Raw genomic sequence first — 22,856 nt, forward strand, 5'->3', positions numbered from 1 at the left:
TCCTGTGTGTCCCTACTTCGTAGCCATTTCTTGTATAGGTTCCTATATTCTTTAATCTGCAGAATATTCTCAAAATCAACTAGCAGCTATGTTACATTTTACGTCAGAGGCCTCAAAAAAGCCTGTCTTAGCACAAAGTATCTGATTTTTGTTTGATGCCCTCTGCCTCTGACCATCTTTGATTTGTTTTGCTTGTGGGAAACAACATTTAAGCTCATATGTGTTTTAAAACAAAATTTAAAAAGACAATAGGACCTCTGTTTTCATGAATTTTGTTATCTTGGTAATTTGCTGTGAAGAAAGAAAATATGTTGAGTAAAAGAGCAAAAGGAATCTAATTATTTCAGAAAAATTAATATCCAAACTGCAGTGCAAAATAGGTATTAGTACTCTGCCATCCGCAATGACTTTAAAGTTCAATTATTGTGCTATATATAGAACTGTCCAGTGTGGTGGCAATTATAAGTTTTAGTAAGATTTATACCTTCTTTCCTTCCACAGGAAAAATTCAAAGAGATGGGAAAAAACCTGAGTCTTGTAAACCAATTCTTAAAGTAGAATACAAGACATGTAAAAGCAGGTATGTTTTTGTCTCCTGAGGAAAAGATTAAGCCAAATCTATGTGCTTGGCTACACTCTATGTAAAATGGAGCTGCTTATGAATACTTCTCTCTACAAGGCACTGTTGGACATATAGATGAATGATACAGACTGTAATTACATGATCAGATGCTGTTTGGTCTGGATGATGGTCTTATGGTTAGATCACTGGAAAGGACCCAAGAAAACTGGATTGTGTCCAGGCTCCTTACCTTGGCCATAGATTTCCTTCACTGCTGAGGAAGTCATTTAAACCAAGTTTCAAAAGGTGTCTTCAGAATGATATGGTCTGCAGTAAAGTATCAGAACGATACGGACTGCTGTTTCTAATTTATGCTGTTTAAAAATTATTAAAATTATGTATTTGTTTTTTAAAATGCAGCTCTTAAAATAATAAGCAAATGAATCACAGAATACATAGCAAATGAAATTAAATGGGACTGCCCTGCTTTTTAGGCCTTTTCTATGCATTTTTAGTTCTCTGATACACATTTAATCTTCCAGAGGTTGATCCTTCCTACTATATACAGTATTTCAACTCTTTTAGGAAAATAATATTGATTTTATTATTTAGTTTCTTTTATTTAGTATACAACAGCAAAAGCAAAACATTGAATTGACTTTCAATATATTCCTTTGTCATCTTCCCAATTAATAGTCTATGTGCAAATGTACATTACAATTTTAGGCCCTAAATCAGAAAATCACTTAAGCACATGTTTAAACATATACTTAAGTCCCATTTAAATCATTGGGACTCAAGCATATGCTTAAAGTTATTGCATGCTTAAATACATTCCTGAATTGGAGTCTGACTGAGAAGGGGTTTAAAAGGTCTATGTGTCATATTTTCCACTATATTCCTACAAACAATTTTTAAAAAGGAAATGCCCACAGAGAAAACACTTTAAAAAAACCCACACCTCCAGCATATACAGTAACTCCCAACATTTCCTAAAATTGTATTATAATGCAGAACTTCAACTCTGACCTTAGACTTACCCATCAGAGAAGAACACAATATTCTGGTATGGAATGTCTAAAAGACATGTGTTGTTGTTGGAATTAAGGTTTTGTGTTATAGTGTAATCATGGGAATTAGGATGTGTGTGTTGTGTTACTACACATGATAAAAGTGTAAGGGAGTTGTTTATCTGTCTATGAAAATGGTGAATATGATGTTTGGTGGGGGTAAGGAGAAAGAAGAATATTTTAACTGGATAATTCCTACTTTTAAGGGTTTGTGTGGGTGATGAGAACTCTCTCCTTAGGCAACTTTAATAGATTTTAAATGTAAGTTTTTGTCTTTGTGAGAATTTATGTAAAGGTCCAAGTGTTTTTTCAAATTTTGAAATACACTTGTTAAGTATATCACGTGTAGGACTAGTGGGACATAATAATATAATTATTTGCATTTCTGTAATGCCTGCCAGATTGTGCCCCAAGTTCCATGCACAGATCTCATGCCTTCTGCATGGAATGTGGTGGAATTAGCCTCATCCACAGCATTGTTGTTGTTGTTGTGATGTGCCTCTTACCCCGCTACCCGCACAGAACCACCATGAGGTCTATCCATAGGACTGGAATCTAAGTGTGGACTGAGCACGCAATGAGCAGCTCTGCGAGTTGAGACAGAAGGACGCACCTCTCCACCACATTATGACAACCAGGCATTTGCTAGATAGGTCAATGATTTTTCTTTTCATAAGTTTCACAGAAAAAAGTTACATTTGGGAATCAGAAAATACATCTTTCTATTGCTTTATAGTATTTTAAGACTGAAGTGTACAAAGAATTATTTTATTTAAATTTATTTAAAGTTATGTTAGAAAGAAGCAGGCAAACATTATCATTATCATATGTACATTATTTCAAAATCTTTGGCTTTATTCCTTATATTCTGAATTATTTTAGCAACCCAGCAATAAATTTTTCATCTATCAACATCTTTTTGGAATCCAAAACTAACAGATACAAGATTCCAGTTATATAAGTTGGAGTTTGAGCTGCTTAGCTTATACTGGTTGTTCTGTTTAATTTGTGTAGAGGCAGAAATGTTATGACAAGTAACATATTACAAAACAAGGTACAATATGACGTAAAAATATTTGTCGATGCATTGAAAAGATCTTTAAATGGGTTTTGAACTTTGTAAAGACTGTATAGTTTAACAGTAGCAATTGCATCTTTTAATATTTTAATTCAAAAATTTTGCTGGGAGGTTTTCTAGGTATTTAATATTTAGAGTCTTTTACAACATACAAAGCTGCATTTGTTCTTCTTTATAGGAAATTAGGAATTATCGCACCAGGAAAGTCCAATTTACTATTTATATATAGGCCTTTCTCTGGTGCTTATCAAGGCTAGTATGCTTTCTCTCTGCCAGACCTGAACAGACCATTGTTTATTTAGTCCACTGTTCTGTCTCCTCATTATACTGAGACAGTAATATCCTGTCTCCTTAAGGTATCCAATGGTCTGTTGTATTACAGAAATGAAATCCTTGGATGGCTAAGCGGGTCAATACCAAGTAGGAGTAGAAAGGTGGTATTTCTTCTGTATTCAGCATTTCTGTATAAAATATCTTAGTAATGGGAGACTGAGAACCTTCAGCATTGCAGCTTTCCAGAGTTCAAGTTTCTTTCCCTTTCTTTCCATGAGAGCTTTTCAGTTACGTTTGAATTACTTTGATGTTTTAGGTGTGGACTGGCACCTCTACTTGGGTAGAATTAACTTTGTGGTATGTTGTCTGAAGTGGTTGTGCTAGTGGTGAGGGGTCTGTCTCTGGATGGGAGGAGTATGGACTGCTGGATGTTTTTAACTTCTTTTGGTTTTGAGATTTTGCATTAGTTATGTCTGCATAGATCAATCTTAACTTACACATACTGTAGTGTTTTTGTGTATTAATTCCCCAGTTTATAGATTTAGATAATATCTCTGACACACCGATGGCTCCTTTCATGAAAAACCTGATCTCTGTCAAAGTGTCCAGTTGGATTAGTTGGTTACTTCCACAAAAATCCTTGTTTTATAGAAGAGGATGTTCAACAAAGGAATGGCTACTATGACCAAGGACAGGATCTTCATGAAAGTGTTCAGACAGCTCAAGAGCCCACATAAAGACTTCCAAATGCAGCTTCAAATATGGAAGTAGATGACATATAACAAGCTATCCATTGTTACCCATTGTTCATAAATGTTCAGTTATACTGAAAAAAACTGATAAGGTTTTTCTTTTAATTAATAAAATAATTATGTATTTTTACACAGTTAAATCTCATTATGTATAACTTTTTAAAGGGTAGTTTTTAGAGGGATCTGAAAATGATGAGATTCAAAATGTGATATTTTAAAGCCTATTTTTAATTAATGTAAAATATATGTATATGTATAAACCTACTTTTCTCAGTGCTATGGGTCTCTCAAAATATTTCCACACACAAAAATAAACCCTTCAAAATCTGCATCTGTATTAATGATACAAATCCACCACCACAATTTCATTTTTTCTCTTTTTAAACACTATGGGATGAAAGGCATGACACAAATGTGAGATTATATAATCTATTATTGCTTTTTGTTTTTTGACACAGTGAACCATTTATAATCTTTTCTGGTGGACTATCCTATGACAAAGCTTGTCGAAGACCAAGTCTAACCATCATGCATGGAAAAGCTATTACGGTGCTTGAAATGGATCACCCTATAGTTGACTTTTTAACTCTTTGTGAAACACCATATCCAAATGGTGAGTGTATGAAGCTACAATAGTACAATATTGTCAAAGAAGAGAAATGTTATTCGTTAAAAAATTATATGAAGTGGTCTTATCACAGAATTTAGTGTCCATACAGCATGATAAACAAGTTGGGGATCTCAGTTCCCAAAGGACAGTTCTCCATGTTACAAAAACCAACACCACAATTGACAGCAACTGGACCCTTTGTTTGCAGTCTCAGCAGAAAGATCAAGAAATGAATGGGCTGAATTCCCCTCTTACCATGGTATGGTGGGGGGAGGTGCGGAGTGGGGGGAAGGGGAGCTCCAAGTCACAGTTGACGCACACTGATCAGTCAATGTAAGGAAGCTTACATTGCCACTACTCAGAAATAAATGGAGAGCTTAAATTTCATGGCTTGGTCATTATATAATGCCTGCATCTGTAATTTTCACTCCATGCATCTGAAGAAGTGGTGTTTTACCCACGAAAGCTTATGCCCAAATAAATCTGTTAGTCTTTAAGGTTCCACCAGACTCCTTGTAGTCTCATGGCTATAATTCTGGTGCTTTTGATGAACGTTAAGTCCTTAAATCAGCAAAGTGTTTAAGCTTGTGATTAAATCCATCCCTTTTGAGCAAAGCACTTAAGCACAAGCTTAATTAAGAATGTGCTGAAGTGTTTTGCTCTGCTGAACAGGGATGGACTGCTAAATTGAGGACTAAATTAACAGAAAAGACTAAGAAGGGGTAGGGAAAGCTAAAAACCTATAAGAGATTAAGTCTGGTATCTTCAGCATAAAAGAGGGTGAGCAGAAATGTAGAAGAAACATTTAGCACGTAAATTAATAAAATAAAACCCCTGTTGAATAATTTGAATTAGTATAAAGCAAATATTTATTTCCAATGTCTAGTGAATGGAAGCTTCAATAATTGAATTAATGTATCTGGGCTGCCAATTCACTATGTTAAACTTAGTGGTGCTTCCATATTATGGATTCTTTTACTGATTTTCACAGTAGTACATTTTTGTTTTATGTTAGCCTGTATTGTTCATAATCCAGTGTGTCAATATGCTACCACAGGATGTGCATTAATAGTAAACCACAAAGGGAAGAGCATTAGTTGATACATTCCTCAGGTTCATTCAGCCTTGTGCCTTCAACCATCTGAGGAGTTCAACCTTGCACACCATGTGTGAGAGAGAGAGCTACTGCACCTGAATTGATCACAAAATAGTAGATGCCTCCAGCAGTCTCACAACAAAATCATAACAATAATATTGCTACATAAACCAATTTATGCAATGCATGTTTTAATTATGAAAAATACTTCCCAGTATATAAATAATGCCTTATACTTACTGTGTTAACTTTTTTCTTTCTTTCCTACTTTATTTCCTTTATTATCTGGAATTCATTTCTGTTAAAAAACCCCAAACTTGGAACATCATAATTTGGATACCAAGGTGATTGGCAACTTAGATAAAAGTTCACTTTTACAAAGGAAAGTGGTGTAAGAGTGGCTGGAAGACCACAGTCTACATTGCAAATGGCAGCTTGATATTTAGGAGGGGAGGAGGCAGTTTCAATCTTTGTCTTCTTTTTCAGCCCATTACACGCTATTCCTCCCCAACTCTGTTTGCAGTACAACTGCATCTCTTTCTTCACCTCCAGAGTGTACCTTCGTTATCTTTGTCTCCTCATTAACTCTCCCCAATTCACATTTTAAAATAATGGATCTAGTGAACTTTTTGCATTTGAGATTACAGCTGTGCACTATTGGGAGTTGGTGGAATGTAGCTTTGGACAATCACTGCCCACAGAAAAAATCTAATACCCATTAAACCTTTGCAGTCTGTGATCACAAGTTCTATAACAAGGGTACCTCCCTGTGTGTGATGAGTAGATTCAGTGATAGAGTAACATACCCAGCTGCCTTCAGATGTCACCTGCTCCACTCCTTTACTTTTAATTCAACACCATGTTCGCATGCTATAATTATACCATGCTATTTTTGCTATATATGTTTATCAACAATTACGTCGCCAAAACTACTTGTCATTGTGGGCCATCTACATCACTGTCTGACTCTAATCAAATGCCATGCTTTCTAATTGGCAAATCTGTCTTTAGTTATTATTCAGACTTCTATCTCAAATCATTTATTTAAAATACAATAATTGTTCAGGAGAGGATTATATAATTTGGCTAACTTGGTTGAAAGGCTTAACAGGAAAGCTCTGCATGTTTTTTGTGCTTGATTCCTCACTTTTAGAATTTCAAGAACCCTATGCTGTAGTTGTACTATTGGAAAAAGATCTCATTGTTGTTGACCTAACACAAAGCAAGTAAGTACAAAATCTATATGAAACTGTTCCTGCTTCATAAATATATCGCTGATAATGTTGAAAGTCTATTCAAATTTTTCTTTTTTATTTTGCCGGTATAAAAACTTTACATTCACTGGAGGCAATTTTACCCTAGGATAATATAGGCCAGCAGGTTTTCCCATTTTTCTAAGGTAATATCTTATGTCCACACACGGTAGATGCTCCAAAATTATTAATATCTTCAGCGCATCCCAGCCTGGAATTCTAATAATACTCATTCTTTCTCCTCTCCAGTCAACACTGACAGACCTGTTCAACAGTATTTCACTAGGCAAGCATATATTCATTTGTCTGATTTTTCTATGTAAGTCAACTCAGTTACAGCAGTGTAAAACCTGGTGGAAGTGAAATCAGAATCAGGCCTTCTTCTTTGGGTTATTGTCCCTATTGGGTGCTCTAGGTGAGGATGTGTGTGCACCCATGCACTCTCAATCGAAGATTTTTCTGTTATTAGTGCCTGCGGGTCTGCACCTACACTGTATGCCTTCATATGCTCCAGTATAAGGGCATATAGGGAGGAGTGGACCCACGTCACTCCAGTTCCTCTCAACCACCTGCAGTTATCGATGCAGTTTTGAGGCATCTACTATCTAGCTAACGCAGTTATTCTTCTGCCACATTTTTATGCTTAATTTTCATATGTAGTTTTAGTTTTTTTGCTGTTAATTTACCTTTATAGCACAATTTATGGGGGGGTCTCCCCCCACTTCTTCCCCCCTTTTTCCTCTCTGGCCTTCTCGACTGGTGGCTTTTCTTGCAGAATATGCCCAAGACCCCAGGATTCAAGCCCTGCCAGATCAGTCACCAGTCCCTTCTCAGTGATGGGCACTCCAGTTGCCTCCATTGTCTTAGAAAGACTCACGTCCCATCCAAGTGTAAGATCTGCTCCGGCTTAAAGACTGGCAAAAACTAAGGGAAGAAACTTCTCATTGAGTGCTCCCTTAGACCTGTGTGGTCAGTTCTGCCCTCCATCCTGTACATTAGACTCCGCTGCAGAGACTTCATCAGCTCCAGCTCTGACCTCTAGAAACCGGGGACAACTTCAGTCTTGCAGAAAACAACCAAATGTAAGAGACCCATTCCTCTCCACTTAGATCTGTGAGTAGGGAGATTTGCGTCCTGCTGCAGATACTGATAAAGCTCCCACCAGATACAGTACCAATGCACCAGCACTGCTGAAAGAGACTTTTACAAAGCCAGGTGCTGAGAAACTGTACCGAGAAACCCACTGTTGAGCAGTCTCAAGGTATGGACCCATTAGAACCAAGATTGGACTCTTACAGATAGAAGGACTTATTCAAGACTAAGGACTCTTCAAAGAAGTAATCTTACCTAGTACCATCCACTGGCAGCCAGCCCTCTCGAGAATGACTGGGGCATTCTCTGGTACCACCTCCAATATTGCTAAACTTATTTCATTGAGAGGAACACTCCCTGGACTCAATGGTACCTTTAAGATTCCTCTCTCAAAGGACCTTCACATTATGGAGTACTTGTTTGCTCATCCCACCCCTAACTTTCTTGTTGTTGATGCTGCCAATGAAAGAGTAGGAAACATCACTTCAAATTAGCACCATCTGATAACAAGCATATGCATCTGGACCTCCTGGGGCTTAAGAGCCACTCATCAGCCTCTCTTCAGTTCCGAGTCACCAACTACCAAGTCCTGATGGCAAAATATGACTTAACCAACTATAGTAAATTTTCTTACTTTATTGAGTTTTTGCCTCGGGCCAAGAGAGCAGTTTCAAGCTCTTATTACAGAGAGCTTATAACAATCATTCTGTTGTTAGATCCCAGGGACTGGTTCATTGATCTCTTCAGGATGCCTATTTTCATGCAGCCATAAACCCACTGCACCAGTGCTTCCTCAGGTCTAAAGTAAGTGCCGACCATTGCCAGTACATTCTCCTGTCTTTCAGCCTATCGACAGCCCCAACGGTCTTTACAAAGGTCACCACCATTGTCACGGCCCACAGTCGGCATTTGGGAATAGTCATTTTTACCTATCTGGATGACTGACTCCTCAAGTGCCATTCTTTTCTTGAAGTTCAGTCTGACACTCAGAAGGCCCTAGCTCTATTCCACTGCCTAGGCCTTCACCTCAACATAGACAAATCAACCCTGATACCTGTGCAGCTGTATTGGGGCCACCTTAGACTCTATGGTGGTCAGGGTGTCCCTACTTGCAGACAGATTCACCATGATGTCTAACATGATCTCCACATTGCAGCAGAGCCCACAAACCGTGGCAAGGGCGTGTCTTCAGCTCCTGGGACACATGATGGCCTGCACGTCTGTAACCCCCCATGCAAGATTGCACTGCCAGTGTCTTCAAGCCTGGCGCAAGACATCCTACACTCCCAACAACGAAGTGCTGTCCACAGAGGTGTTAGTCCCATGGATTGTACTCCACTCCCTCAATTGGTGAAAGGACCTTCAAAAAGTCTGCATGGGAACTGCCTTCTCATGTCTACCTGCCACACACATCATCGCTACAGGCTCCTGACTTCTAGGATGGGGTGCTTAACTACAAGATCATACTGCCCAAGGCAGGTGGACTCCTCAAGAGTTGTCACTACACATCAGTGCCCTGTCTTCACTTCCTACCTCTCAGCTATCTCCAATCAGTCAGAGTGATGTTGGACAACTGAGCAACAATGTACTATATAAACTGCCCAGGAGGAGCAAAATCACAATCTTTATGCGAAGAGTTGGTGATGCTATGGAACTGGTGCTTAGCCCAGGAAATAGATATCTCAGTGATCTCTTTGCTGGAATCACAGAACGCCATCACAGATTCACTGAGCTGAATTTTCCATCAAGACCACAAGTGGGAGCTGACCAATGTTGTCTTTCAAGAAATCTGTCTTACATGGCATCTTCCGCGCCTTCCAACTCAAAATGCTGCTTATCAAGTGGGGAACATGGCACAACTCCCTGGAAGACATTATCCTTGCCTCTTGGCACCCAGGTCTGTTATACACATTCCCTCAAACTCCACCGATCCACAAAGCCCTGCTCAAACTGAAGCAAGAAAAAAAAACAGTTATCATTTTCATAGCTCCCAAATGGCGGAGACAGGTGTGGTTCCTAATCCTGACCCATCTGATGACATGTCCACCTCTGCACCTTCCCCTGATGACAGACCTCCTGATCCAGGAATCAGGCTCCATAACCCACTCCAACCGATCAGCCCTGCCTCTCAGGTCTTATAGAATCATAGAATCATAGAATATCAGGGTTGGAAGGGACCCCAGAAGGTCATCTAGTCCAACCCCCTGCTCGAAGCAGGACCAATTCCCAGTTAAATCATCCCAGCCAGGGCTTTGTCAAGCCTGACCTTAAAAACCTCTAAGGAAGGAGATTCTACCACCTCCCTAGGTAACGCATTCCAGTGTTTCACCACCCTCTTAGTGAAAAAGTTTTTCCTAATATCCAATCTAAACCTCCCCCATTGCAACTTGAGACCATTACTCCTCGTTCTGTCATCTGCTACCATTGAGAACAGTCTAGAGCCATCCTCTTTGGAACCCCCTTTCAGGTAGTTGAAAGCAGCTATCAAATCCCCCCTCATTCTTCTCTTCTGCAGACTAAACAATCCCAGCTCCCTCAGCCTCTCTTCATAAGTCATGTGCTCTAGACCCCTAATCATTTTTGTTGCCCTTCGCTGGACTCTCTCCAATTTATCCACATCCTTCTTGTAGTGTGGGGCCCAAAACTGGACACAGTACTCCAGATGAGGCCTCACCAATGTCGAATAGAGGGGAACGATCACATCCCTCGATCTGCTCGCTATGCCCCTACTTATACATCCCAAAATGCCATTGGCCTTCTTGGCAACAAGGGCACACTGTTGACTCATATCCAGCTTCTCGTCCACTGTCACCCCTAGGTCCTTTTCCGCAGAACTGCTGCCTAGCCATTCGGTCCCTAGTCTGTAGCGGTGCATTGGATTCTTCCATCCGAAGTGCAGGACCCTGCACTTATCCTTATTGAACCTCATCAGATTTCTTTTGGCCCAATCCTCCAATTTGTCTAGGTCCTTCTGTATCCTATCCCTCCCCTCCAGCGTATCTACCACTCCTCCCAGTTTAGTATCATCTGCAAATTTGCTGAGAGTGCAATCCACACCATCCTCCAGATCATTTATGAAGATATTGAACAAAACTGGCCCCAGGACCGACCCCTGGGGCACTCCACTTGACACCGGCTGCCAACTAGACATGGAGCCATTGATCACTACCCGTTGAGCCCGACAATCTAGCCAGTCTTGACTTCTTGGTAGTTCTTGGATGTAGAGCAGGAATGTTCTCCTGAAGTCCAGTTGTTTCTGTTAAATAGCAGGAAACCTACTACATGAAGGTTACATGACAATGTACTACATGACAATCTAGCCAGTCTTGACTTCTTGGTAGTTCTTGGATGTAGAGCAGGAATGTTCTCCTGAAGTCCAGTTGTTTCTGTTAAATAGCAGGAAACGTACTACATGAAGGATTTACCAGCAGAAGTAGAAGTCTGGTGCACCCAACATTCTGTATCTCCTGCCAATTCTCCCCAGGCATACATCTTCGACTAGGCACTAACCTTCAAATCTCTGGGTCTTTCCCTGAACTCTGTTAAGATTCATTTATCTGTCATTGCAGCATTCCACCCACCAGTCAAGGGTGTCTTTGTCTTGCACATCCTAGAACAACAAGATTCCTTAAAGGGCCTCCTTAATCTGTTCCATCCAGTGTGGGACCCTACCCCACACTGGCACCATAATTTAGCACTTAACACATTAAAAGGACCTCCCTTTGAGCCTATGGCAACCTACTTGCTATTCCATCTGTCCTTCAAGATTTTGTTTCTTGTAACAATCACCTCAGCCAGAAAGATGGGAACTAGTAGCTCTCATGGCTGACCCTCCATATTACAATTTATCCAGACAAAGTTATGTTGCGTCACCACCCTCACTTCCTCCCTGAAGTGTCATCAGAGTACCACACCACTCAGGATATTCACCTGCTGGTATTTTACCCCAAAACCCACTCATCCAGAGAAGCGATGAGTCTCCATATACTGGACATAAGATGAGCCCCAGCTTTTACTCTTTACAGAACTAAACCCTTCGGGGTATCCCCCCAGACTCTTTGTTTCCTTTGCCAAGAGAAACTAACTAACTGAGTATTGGAGTGCACTTTGCATTGCTATGAGTCCTCTGGGATGCAATCCCCTCCTAGAGTCATTGCTGACTCTACCAGATCTCAATCTGTTTCCGTTGCCCTCCTTAGGAATGTACCCATCAAGGACATTTGAAAGGCAGCCAGCTGGTACTCCATTTCATGTTTTCACAGCATTATGCCCAACTTCATGCCTCCAGTGCAAACGCAGTCTTTGGTGAAGGTGTTCTATACTCCATACTGGGTCCATCTCTTCAGCACTTTCTTCCACATTAAGGTACTATTCAGGAGTCTCCTCATATTGGGATGCTGGAACTGGATGACAGGGATTGGATCACTAGATAATTATCCTGTTCTGTTCATTCCCTCTAAAGCATTTGGCATTGGCCACTGTCAGAAGACAGGAAACTGGGCTAGATGGACCATTGGTCTGACCCAGTAAGGTCATTCTTATGTTCATGTGGAGCACCCACAGGGCCATTAACTCAAAGAAGGAGGAGACATTACCTTGTACAGTAACTGGAGTTCTTTGAGATGTTTTGTCCCTATGAGTGCTCTACTACCCACCCTCTTTTTCCTCCTGCTTCAGAGATTTACCATGCTCTGAGGTTGAGAGGAACTGGAGTGGCACAGGTCTGCTCCTCCCTATATTCTCTCATACCCCGGAGCATGAGGAGGCCTGCAGTGCAAGCCCACAGGAACTACTAGCAGAAATATCTCTAATCAAGAGTGCATGGGCACACAGACATCCTCACATGGAGCACCCATAGGGACAAAACATTTTGAAGAACTCCAGTTACTGAACAAGGTAAGTAACCTCTCCTTGTGCATTTTTCATTTATGAATGACATTCTATGCTTATTGTTGCTCTAAGTGTGAGGCATTACTCCTTATCTTGACAGATAAAGCTAATACAAGTGAACAGCAATTAAATTGAGGGCTGACTTGGCTGCAATTGCTTCAACAGTACAAACCATGGAGAATTAATATTCCACTGTCAAATTGAGTAAAATTGTTTATTATGAGACATGGTTACTAATACAGTATGTCTACAGCATAATTTTATGGACAATTCTTGTCTTTAAGTTGGCAGCCAGTATCAAGTGGAGTGCCCCAAGGGTTGGTCCTGGGGCCAGTTTTGTTCAATAGCTTCATTAATGATCTGGAGGATGGCATGGAGTGCACCCTCAGCAAGTTTGCAGATGACACTAAACTGGGAGGAGTGGTAGATACACTGGAGGGTATGAATAGGATACAGAGGGACCTAGACAAATTAGAGGATTGGGCCAAAAGAAATCTGATGAGGTTCAACAAGGACAAGTACAGACTAGGGACCGAGTGTCTAGGCAGCAGTTCTGCAGAAAAGGACCTAGGGGTTTCAGTGGACAAGAAGCTGGATATGAGTCAACAGTGTGTCCTTGTTGTCAAAAAGGCTAATGGCATTTTGTATAAGTAGGAGCATTGCCAGCAGATGGAGGGATGTGATCATTCCCCTCTATTCGACATTGGTGAGGCCTCACCTGGAGTACTGTGTCCAGTTTTGGGCCCCACACTATAAGAAGGATGTGGAAAAATTGGAAAGAGTCCAGCTGAGGGCAACAAAAATTATTAGGGGCCTGGAACACGTGACTTATGAGGAGAGGCTGAAGGAACTGGGATTATTTAGTCTGCAGAAAAGAAGAATGAGGGGGGATTTGATAGCTGCTTTCAACTACCTGAAAGGGGGTTCCAAAGAGGATGGATCTAGACTGTTCTCCGTGATAGCAGATGACAGAACAAGGAGTAATGGTCTCAAGTTGCAGTGGGGGAGGTTTAGGTTGGATATTAGGAAAAACTTTTTCACTAGAAGGGTGGAGAAGCACTGGAATGGGTTACCTAGGGAGGTGGTGGAATCTCCTTCCTTAGAGGTTTTTAAAGTCAGGCTTGACAAAGCCTGGCTGGGATGATTTAGTTGGTGATTGGTCCTGCTTTGAGCAGGGAGTTGAAATAAATGACCTCCTGAGGTCCCTTCCAACCCTGATATTCTATGATTCTTTGATTCTAATTGTAATATAAATCATATGTTATTGATTCTAGCATTCAGAAAACATATGTAATATTTATGTTTTATAGGGAAGATTCTAGAGATGTGGGGAAAAATTAGAACCTAATCCTGCAAACCTTTACTCACACAAGTAGTCCCATTGACTTTAGCAGGACTACTTATGTGACTAAAAACTGACAAGAGAAAGGACTGCAGTTATGGTACCTTAATTTTGTCACCTTTATTGGCTGACTGTAAATTTTATTCTTGGGATTAAAAACAATAAATGTGTTTTAAAGAAAATATGAAATAAGGAAAATAGGATGTATTATGAATAATGATAGTTTTAATTTAGATAAATTTGCTTTTGTTTTGTATACTTTAATATTTAAGAAAATCTAATATTACTTCATATGTCACAATGATACTAATAAATTGTCTTCCTCCATTAGTTTTCCAATCTTTGAAAATCCTTATCCCATTGACATTCATGAGTCACCAGTTACCTGCACAGAATATTTTGCTGATTGTCCTCCAGATTTGATTCCCGTGTTGTATTCTGTAGGAGCTAAACATAAAAAGCAAGGATACAGCAATAAGGTAAAAAAAAGTACATTTTATTTATGAAGAGAGTTTAATTGTAAAAATCTAAACTGTGTAAATAATCTTCTGGAAAATGATTTTCATTGTGTGTCTTCTCACATTAATACTCATATTAAAATAAGGTAAAGGGATATCACCAACTTGAAACTCATATTTCTATCTCAAATTTTTTCCTTTATTGTAGTTACAAGTAATATCTGAGATTATTATAACTGAAAGATGTTATCGGGGAAAAGATTTTTCACTATTTTTTCAGTTTGTTTACTCTGTGCATTTGACAGCATGCATGCACAGAAAATTTCACTCTCATCTGAGTAAAGTCAATTGGGCTCTGATGCTGCAATTGGTTCTATGTAGGCACTTGGATCCCTGTTCCCACATGATGCTCCACTGACTTCAGCGGGGTACCATGAGAGAGTATGTTCCATCCTTGCAGACCTCCTTGCAGGATCATGGGTCCTTTCTGAGAATTTGCAAGTAAATCTGTTAATTAGTTTGAGGTAAAATTTATTCAAAATGGGTCCTTTAAGAAATTTAGCTCCTGGTATCAGACTGTTTTTTCGTCTCTGCTGTTTTCAGTAATGAAACAACACGAACCCTCCGAACTTCCCATGTGGTTAAAACTCACAGAAACCTGATGCATTGTCTGCATTTGCAAATTTTTGTTTTTAAGATTAATGATATTTTTTTAGCCATTATTGCCACCATTTAAAAAAAGTACATTCTGATTTACATATATTTGCATAAATGTACATAAATATAAATGCATTTGTATAACTCTAAATAAATTTGTCATGTTGCCAATTTTTCCTACTCACACCCACATCCTGAATTAATTCTTCCAGTCACTTACTCCAGTTCGTTTCTACCCACACACACACAACTCCCCAGACACTTCACCACCTACCTCCATTCATTCCACACTTGCCCATCTGCTCATTCTGCACATCCATCCCCCCACTCCACACCCATCCATTCCACATCAGCCAGGATGATCAGTACACACACCCAGCCATTTTCCAGGCATCTGTACTGTACGTACATCTTCGCTCATTCAGCACACCTTCCCCCCCACACTCACTCTCTCACACACACCCCTCTCTCTCTCTCTCACACACACACACACACACACACACACACACCTTTCTCTTTCTCTCTCTCTCTCACACACACACCCTCTCTCTCTCTCACATACACACACACTTACCTTTATCTCTCTCTCTCTCTCTCTCTCACACACACACACACACACACACACACACACACACTAATTCCATCCTCCCTGGGAGCAGTTGAGCAGGCGAGGGAAGAGCATAGTTAGAGCCCCAGTTATTTATAAGCAAAGCCCTGGGCAGTCCTGTCCCTACCAATCAATACCCCAAGTTCATGACTTTCCATTTCTATACTCGTCTCTCTGTTCCCTAGGCAAGAAGCTCCCACAACCCTAGTCCCCTTGCAACCAGTTCTCCTCCTTGAGAGAGAGAGAGGGAAAAAAGCAAATGTGTCTTTAAAAATCAGTTTAATCTAATTTGGAACTACAGGCATTATTATGCATGTCAGAATAGTATGATTATTGCATGGTTTCTCTACAGGATGGAGTTAAATTTGTTCAGGTGCCCTAAACTGCATTTCCATACCTCAACATGTGATGGTTTCTTTTAAGTTTAACCGTAACTCAGAATTTCCTGGATTTATAGCACTTGGTTTGGGACTAATTACAACACCTCTGTAATGTTTTAACCCTTAAATTACTGATATGTGCTTTTAATCCTAACTCCATTTTAAAATAGTTTTTAACCAGGAATACATATATTTCTGGTAACTGGGTGCAGCTGTCTTGCCTTCTTTTTCTTGAACTCCTACGGGAGCTTGACTGGGAAGACATTGTCTTCCTTTCCCATGGAAACTGGGATGTGCAGGAATCATGATCATGATCAAGACAGTCCTCTTTATGGTCTTGAAGATTATATGCTGCCTTAGCAAAGAAGGCAAGAACTGAATTGACTTTGGAGGCTGAATTCTCCTCCCATCCCTATAGCTCGTTATCTCAGTGAAGGCTTTTGTTGATTAACTCAAAGTGCAAAGTAATGCATATTGGAAAACATAATCCCAACTATACATATAAAATGATGGGGTCTAAATTAGCTGTTACCACTCAAAAAAGAGATCTTGGAGTCATTGTGGATAGTTCTCTGAAAACATCCACTTAATGTGCAACGGCAGTCAAAAAAGCGCACAGAATACTGAGAATAATTAAGAAAGGGATAGATAATAGGACAGAAAATATCATGTCGCCTTGATATAAATCCATGGTATGCCCACATCTTGAATTCTGTTTGCAGATGTGGTCGCCTCATCTCAAAAAAGATATATTGGAATTGGAAAAGGTTCAGAAAAGGACAACAAAATTATTGGGGTATGGAACGCCTTCCGTATGAGGAGAGATTAATAAGACTGGGACTTTTCAGCTTGGAAAAGAGATGGCTAAGGGGAGATATGATTGAGGTCTATAAAATCATGACTGGTGTAGAGAAAGTAGATAAGGAAGTGTTGTTTACTACTTCTCGTAACAGAAGAACTAGGGGGTCACCAAATGAAATTAATAGGCAGCAGGTTTAAAACATATAAAAGGAAGTATTTCTTCACAGAGCGCACAGTCAGCCTCTAGAACTCCTTGCTGGAGGATGTTGCGAAGGCCAAGACTATAACAGGGTTCAAAAAAGAACTAGATAAATTCATGGAGGATAGGTCCATCAATGGCTATTAGCCAGGAAGAACAGGAATGGGGTCCCTAGTCTCTGTTTGCCAGAAGCTGGGAATGAGTGACGGGGGATGGATCAGTTGATGATTACCTCTTCTGTTCATTCCCTCTAAGGCACCTGGCACTGGCCACAGTCGGAAGACAGGATACTGGGCTAGATGGACCTTTGGTCTGACCCAGTAGGGCCATTATTATATTCTTATATTCTTATGATTGAGGCACATTGACAAAGCAGTGTTCAAAAGTTTGCACAGCTGCATTTTGTCTAATCTAAGGCCCCAATCCTGCATTTGGATCCTCGCAAGAAGACTGTTATGCCTATGCAGAGACCTGTTGAAGCCCCAGGGGTCAGCCTGTGTGAATCCAATAGAAGGATCAGTTGATTGTTTATTATTCCTTCCTCCATCCCTTATTATAAAGAATTTCAGTCTGAAAAGCTGTTAATTCAGAACCTTCCACTAGACCACACAAATATTTAATGATTGTTTTAAAAATCTCTATGCTTTTAGGACAGATAATATTATAAACAATAAATTAGAAGTTGCATCTACATAAATGTATTTAAAAATGATCAAGATAATGTTACAACCTTGCTTCATTTTTATAAATTAGGTATAATTTGTTATGATGTTATTCATTTAAAAATGTGCAGTCCACAGGACCATAAGAAATAACTCTTTTCTGTGAACTCTTGTAATTGTGTTTAGGAATGGCCAGTCAGTGGGGGAGCATGGAACCTAGGAACACAGACATATCCTGAAATTATTATTACAGGGTAAGAACACAACAGAAGGTTTGTGCTTTTACAAACGTTAATATCTTGAACTTTTAATGATGTACATCTATAGGTCAGCCCTACCCATCTCACAATATAGGTGGCTGACTAGGGCATCTGAATATGAACACTCTAACTCCATTACATAACAGAAATTTATATTTCTTTTAGGGTGAAATTCCCCCCCAGTCCAGAGGGCCTACAGAAGTACTTATGCAGCACTTAAGCTCAATAATAAAGTCTTAAGTAGAATATAGAGCCTTGTGCTCAAGATAGGGTTACCAATTCTGGTTGGACATATTTCTGGAGGTTTAATACATGACGTAATAGTTAATTTAATATTAATCTTTAATTCTTGGAGACTCCAAGATGATCCTGGAGGGTTGGCAACCCTAGCTCAAGGATAGGAACCATGGACTGAGACTGCAAGCCAGTAAGGGTCCCGTATACCCCTGAAGAAGGGATCTAAATATCCCCGGGAAGGTGTGGCCAATGCAAGAGAGTGCTGTAGTCTTTAGTGGGTATTAGGGAGGAAGAAATAGCATTAGAAGGGCAGAGAGCCAAGAGTACCACAAGCATTTCTGCAGGGGTGGTTTTGTGGTTTATTGGGGGCACTGTGGCTGGATTGGCGATGGAACCCATTTAGTGTTAATCTCCCATAATTTGTTTGAGTGCTGTGCATTGGTGTGAATTTTACCTTTCAAGCTAGATTGTGTCTGTAATACACAGCCCTGCAGTAGAAGAGGGTGGAGGGGGCAGGGAATCACATTTCAGTGACAGACTCAGGAAAAATTCTGGATGACTCAGATGCGTGAGTGGAGAAATATTTACAGTATTAAAGTGTTCTGTGGTTTTAAGCACTCATCATGACTACCAACTCTTGGAATAAGTTTTATTTATTGAGAAATGCCACCCATGTAGAAGTATGAATTTTGTCCATATTGGGGTTACTCATCATTTTTCTCCTACTGATAATTCACTTTTTAATTGCCTGTTTTATTTATCCATAGAATGTTAATTACAAAGCATAAGTTTGGATGTGAATTGGTTTGTACTAACTGCTACAAAATCGCATATTTTACCAAGATAAGCAGCTTGATAGCCAGACATTTTCTTATAGACATAGTTATGAAGAACTAAGGATTAGAGCTGGGCAAAATTTTTTGTACAAAACATTTTTTCAATGAAAAATGTAGAGTCGGTGACACCAAAATGTTTTGTGAATTCATGTCGGTTTCACCACATTGGTTTGGTATGAAAAACCTTTAAAAAATCCAAAATTCATTTCAACATTTTAAAAACAATATCTTTAGGTTTTTTGGTTCAAAATGACTTTTTGTTTCATAATTTACTTTTATTAAAAAAATCAAAAACTTTAAAAAAATGCTTGAAACCAAACTAAAGCGTTTCATTTCAGGTCAACAAACTGTTTCATTGAAACCAAAATGATTTTATTTTACTTTTTGATTTGCTGACAGTTTTGAAAATTTCATTTTCCGTTTGATCCAAAATGATTTTTTTCCCCACTTTTTTAGAATTGCCAAAGAACAAAAACAGCTCTACCAGGGATATGATTAATCTCTTAAATTTGTAATTGATTAAGACACAAATATGACTGTATTGGAATATGTTGAACTTTGTTTCACGAACTAGCATAAATGTTGGATAACTGTTTGTAAGGCGATATTTCTTCAAATACAATTTCAAAGTCATATGGGGCCACAATATCATCTAGTCCAGCAGTTCTCAAACTGTGGGTCGGGACCCCAAAGTGGGTCACGACTCCATTTTAATGGGGTCGCCAGGGCTGGTGTTAGACTTGCTGGAATCCGGGGCCAAAGCTCAAGCCCCACCTCCTGGGGCCGAGGGCTTCAGTCCTGGGTGGCAGGGCTCAGGTTAAAGGCCCCCCGCCTGGGGCTGAAGCCCTTGGGCTTTGGCTTTGGCCCCCCAACCCGGGGCGGCAGGGCTCGGGTGTGCTCAGGTTTTAGTCCCTCCTCATGGGGTTGTGTCGTAATTTTTGTTCTCAGAAGGGGGTTGCAGTGCAATGAAGTTTACGCCCCTCCTCCCCACGTACGTATACTAGCCACCCAGCTCTAAAGGCAACAATATGCCACCAGCAGCACAGAAGTGTCAATATCACTTTTCACAGCTGACTTAGTGCCCCATTGCCACCCTTATTTCTGCGCTGCTGCTGCTGCCACCCCAGGGCTGACAGTCAGAGCCCCACCACCTCCAGGTGAGGGTTGCGGTGAGGAAGGAGAGCCTGAGCTCGGACTGCCTCCCAGTGAGGAACTGGGGGAGGGGAGGAGAGCCCGAGCTTGGGTGGCGGAGCTCAGGCTGTCCCCTATATCCACGCAAGGCCCTTCTGCACGAGCCCCAGCAACACAGGGCTGACAGCCAAAGCTCTTAAAAAACCAAACAAACACACACACAGTTTGTGCCTCCCTTGACACATTCCTGTGCCTCCTTTGGAAGTCTTGCCCCATAGTTTGAGAACCACTGGTCTAGTCCCACCTGTGTATCACAGGCTACCACCACCACCCAGCCACCCTCACACGAGCCCCAACAACTGAAATTGGACTAAAGTATTACAGCCCACAGGCATGGGTGGTGTGTGAACCGCCTGCTTAGGATGGCTAGCCTCCAGTCCCGCCCCTTCTGCCCGAGGCCCAGCTCCTTCTACCCACCGAAGTCCCGAGCCCCCCACTGCAGCTGCCGGCCCACCAGCCCCAGCCATGGACCACCCTGGCCAGTCCGCGTTAGTGCCCCCAGCCCCGGAGCATCGAGCAGACCCAGCACCCTGCTGCCCCTGCCAGCCTGCCCTAGCCTCAGCCCCCATCCACTTTAGGGAAGAGGAGCAGCCTGGGCTTGGACCGCGGGAAGCAGGAGTGGGCCTTGGAGTGGAGTATGGATGGGGCTGCAGTTTTAATCGTACTGTTACACAATAGATTACCAATTGAAATTTATTAAATATTTTGGATATTTTTCTACATTTTCAAATATATTGATTTCAATTACAACACAGAATATAAAGTGCACAGTGCTCACTTTATATTATTATTTTTATTACAAATATTTGCACTGTAAAAATGATAAAAGAAATAGTATTTTGCAATTCACCTCATAGAAATACTGTAGTACAATCTATTGCGAAAGTGCAACTTATAAATGTAGATTTTTTTTGGTTACATAACTGCACTCAAAAACAAAACAATGTAAAACTTTAGAAAACTTTTCAATTTACCTAATATAAGAACTGTAGTGCAATCTCTTTATCATGGAAGTTTAACTTACAAATGTAGAATTATGCATTCAAAAATAAAACAATGTCAAACTTTAGAGCCTAAAAGTCCACTCAGTCCTACTGCTTGTTCAGCCAATCGCTAAGAAAAACAAGTTTGTTTACATTTATGGGAGTTAATGCTACCTGCTTCTTATTTACAATGTCACCTGAAAGTGAGAACAGGTGTTTGCATGGCACTTTTGAAGCTGGCATTGCAAGGTATTTACATGCCAGATATGCTGAACATTCATATGCCCCTTCATATTTCAGCCACTGTTCCAGAGGCCATTCTTTCATGCTGATGATGCTCATTAAAAAATAATGTGTTTATTAAATTTGTGATTGAACTCCTTGGGGGAGAGTTGTATGTCTCCTGCTCTGTGTTTTACCTGCATTCTGCCATATATTTAATGTCATAGCAGTCTCAGATGATGACCCAGCACATGTTTGTTTTAAGAACACTTTCACTGCAGATTTCACAAAATGCAAAGAAGGTACCAATGTGAGATTTCTAAAGATAGCTACAGCACTCAACCGAAGGTTTAAAAATCTGAAGTGCCTTCCAAAATCTGAGAGGGATGAAGTGTGGAGCATGCTTTCAGCAGTCTTAAAAGAGCAACACTCCAATGCAGAAACTACAGAACCCGAACCCCTCAAAAATAAAATCAACCTTCTGTTGGTGGCATCTGACTCAGCTGATGAAAATGAACATGCGTCGGTCCACTCTCCTTTGGCTCGTTATCGAGCAGAACCCATCATCAGCATGGATGCATGTCCTCTGGAATGGTGGTAGAAGCATGAAGGGACTTATGACTCTTTAGCACATCTGGCATGTAAATATCTTGCAACCCCAGCTACAACAGTGCCATGCAAACCCCTGTTCTCATTTTCAGGTGACATTGTGAATAAGAAGCGGGCAGCATTATCTCCTGCATATGTAAACAAACTTTTTGTCTGAGCGATTGGCTGAACAAGAAGTATGACTGAGTGGACTTGTAGGCTCTAAAGTTTGACGTTTTATTTTTGAATACATAATTCTACATTTGTAAGTTCAACTTTCATGATAAAGAGATTGCACTACAGTACTTATATTAGGTGAATTGAAAAATACTATTTTTTATTTTTACAGTGCAAATATTTATAATAAAAATAAATATAAAGTGAGCACTGTGCACTTTGTATTCTGCATTGAAATTGAAATCAATATATTTTAAAATGTAGAAAACATCCAAAAATATTTAAATAAATGGTATTCTATTATTGTTCAACAGCAATTGTGATTAATTTTTTTAATCACTTGACAGCCCTAGTAGATTTTTGTTTGTTAATAACTGCACTTAAAAACAAAACAACGTAAAACTTTAGCACCTACAAGTCCACTCAGTCCTACTTCTTGTTCAGACAAATGAGTTTGTTTACATTTATGGAGATAATGGTGTCCACTTCTTATTTACAATGTCACCTGAAAATGAGAACAGGTGTTTGCATGGTGTTGTTGTAGCCGGTGTTGCAAAGTATTTACGTGCCAGATATGCTA

At 40.2% G+C, this 22,856-nt stretch overlaps 1 protein-coding gene across 9 annotated transcripts in view; it reads left to right on the forward strand.

The window, feature by feature from the left end:
- The window catches only part of STXBP5L (syntaxin binding protein 5L), a 428,399-nt gene that overhangs the window by 284,469 nt on the left and 121,074 nt on the right, over nucleotides 1-22,856 (forward strand). For all 9 annotated transcript variants that reach the window (XM_074974797.1, XM_074974780.1, XM_074974789.1 and 6 more), the window contains exons 9-13: nucleotides 502-580; nucleotides 4,194-4,348; nucleotides 6,595-6,667; nucleotides 14,350-14,497; nucleotides 17,969-18,036. In XM_074974797.1, the coding sequence (XP_074830898.1) occupies nucleotides 502-580; nucleotides 4,194-4,348; nucleotides 6,595-6,667; nucleotides 14,350-14,497; nucleotides 17,969-18,036 (523 nt within the window). The remainder of the gene's footprint in view (nucleotides 1-501; nucleotides 581-4,193; nucleotides 4,349-6,594; nucleotides 6,668-14,349; nucleotides 14,498-17,968; nucleotides 18,037-22,856) is intronic.

This window comes from Natator depressus, chromosome 1 (assembly GCF_965152275.1).
Source record: "Natator depressus isolate rNatDep1 chromosome 1, rNatDep2.hap1, whole genome shotgun sequence".
In the NCBI taxonomy this organism is placed as follows: Eukaryota; Metazoa; Chordata; order Testudines; family Cheloniidae; genus Natator; species Natator depressus.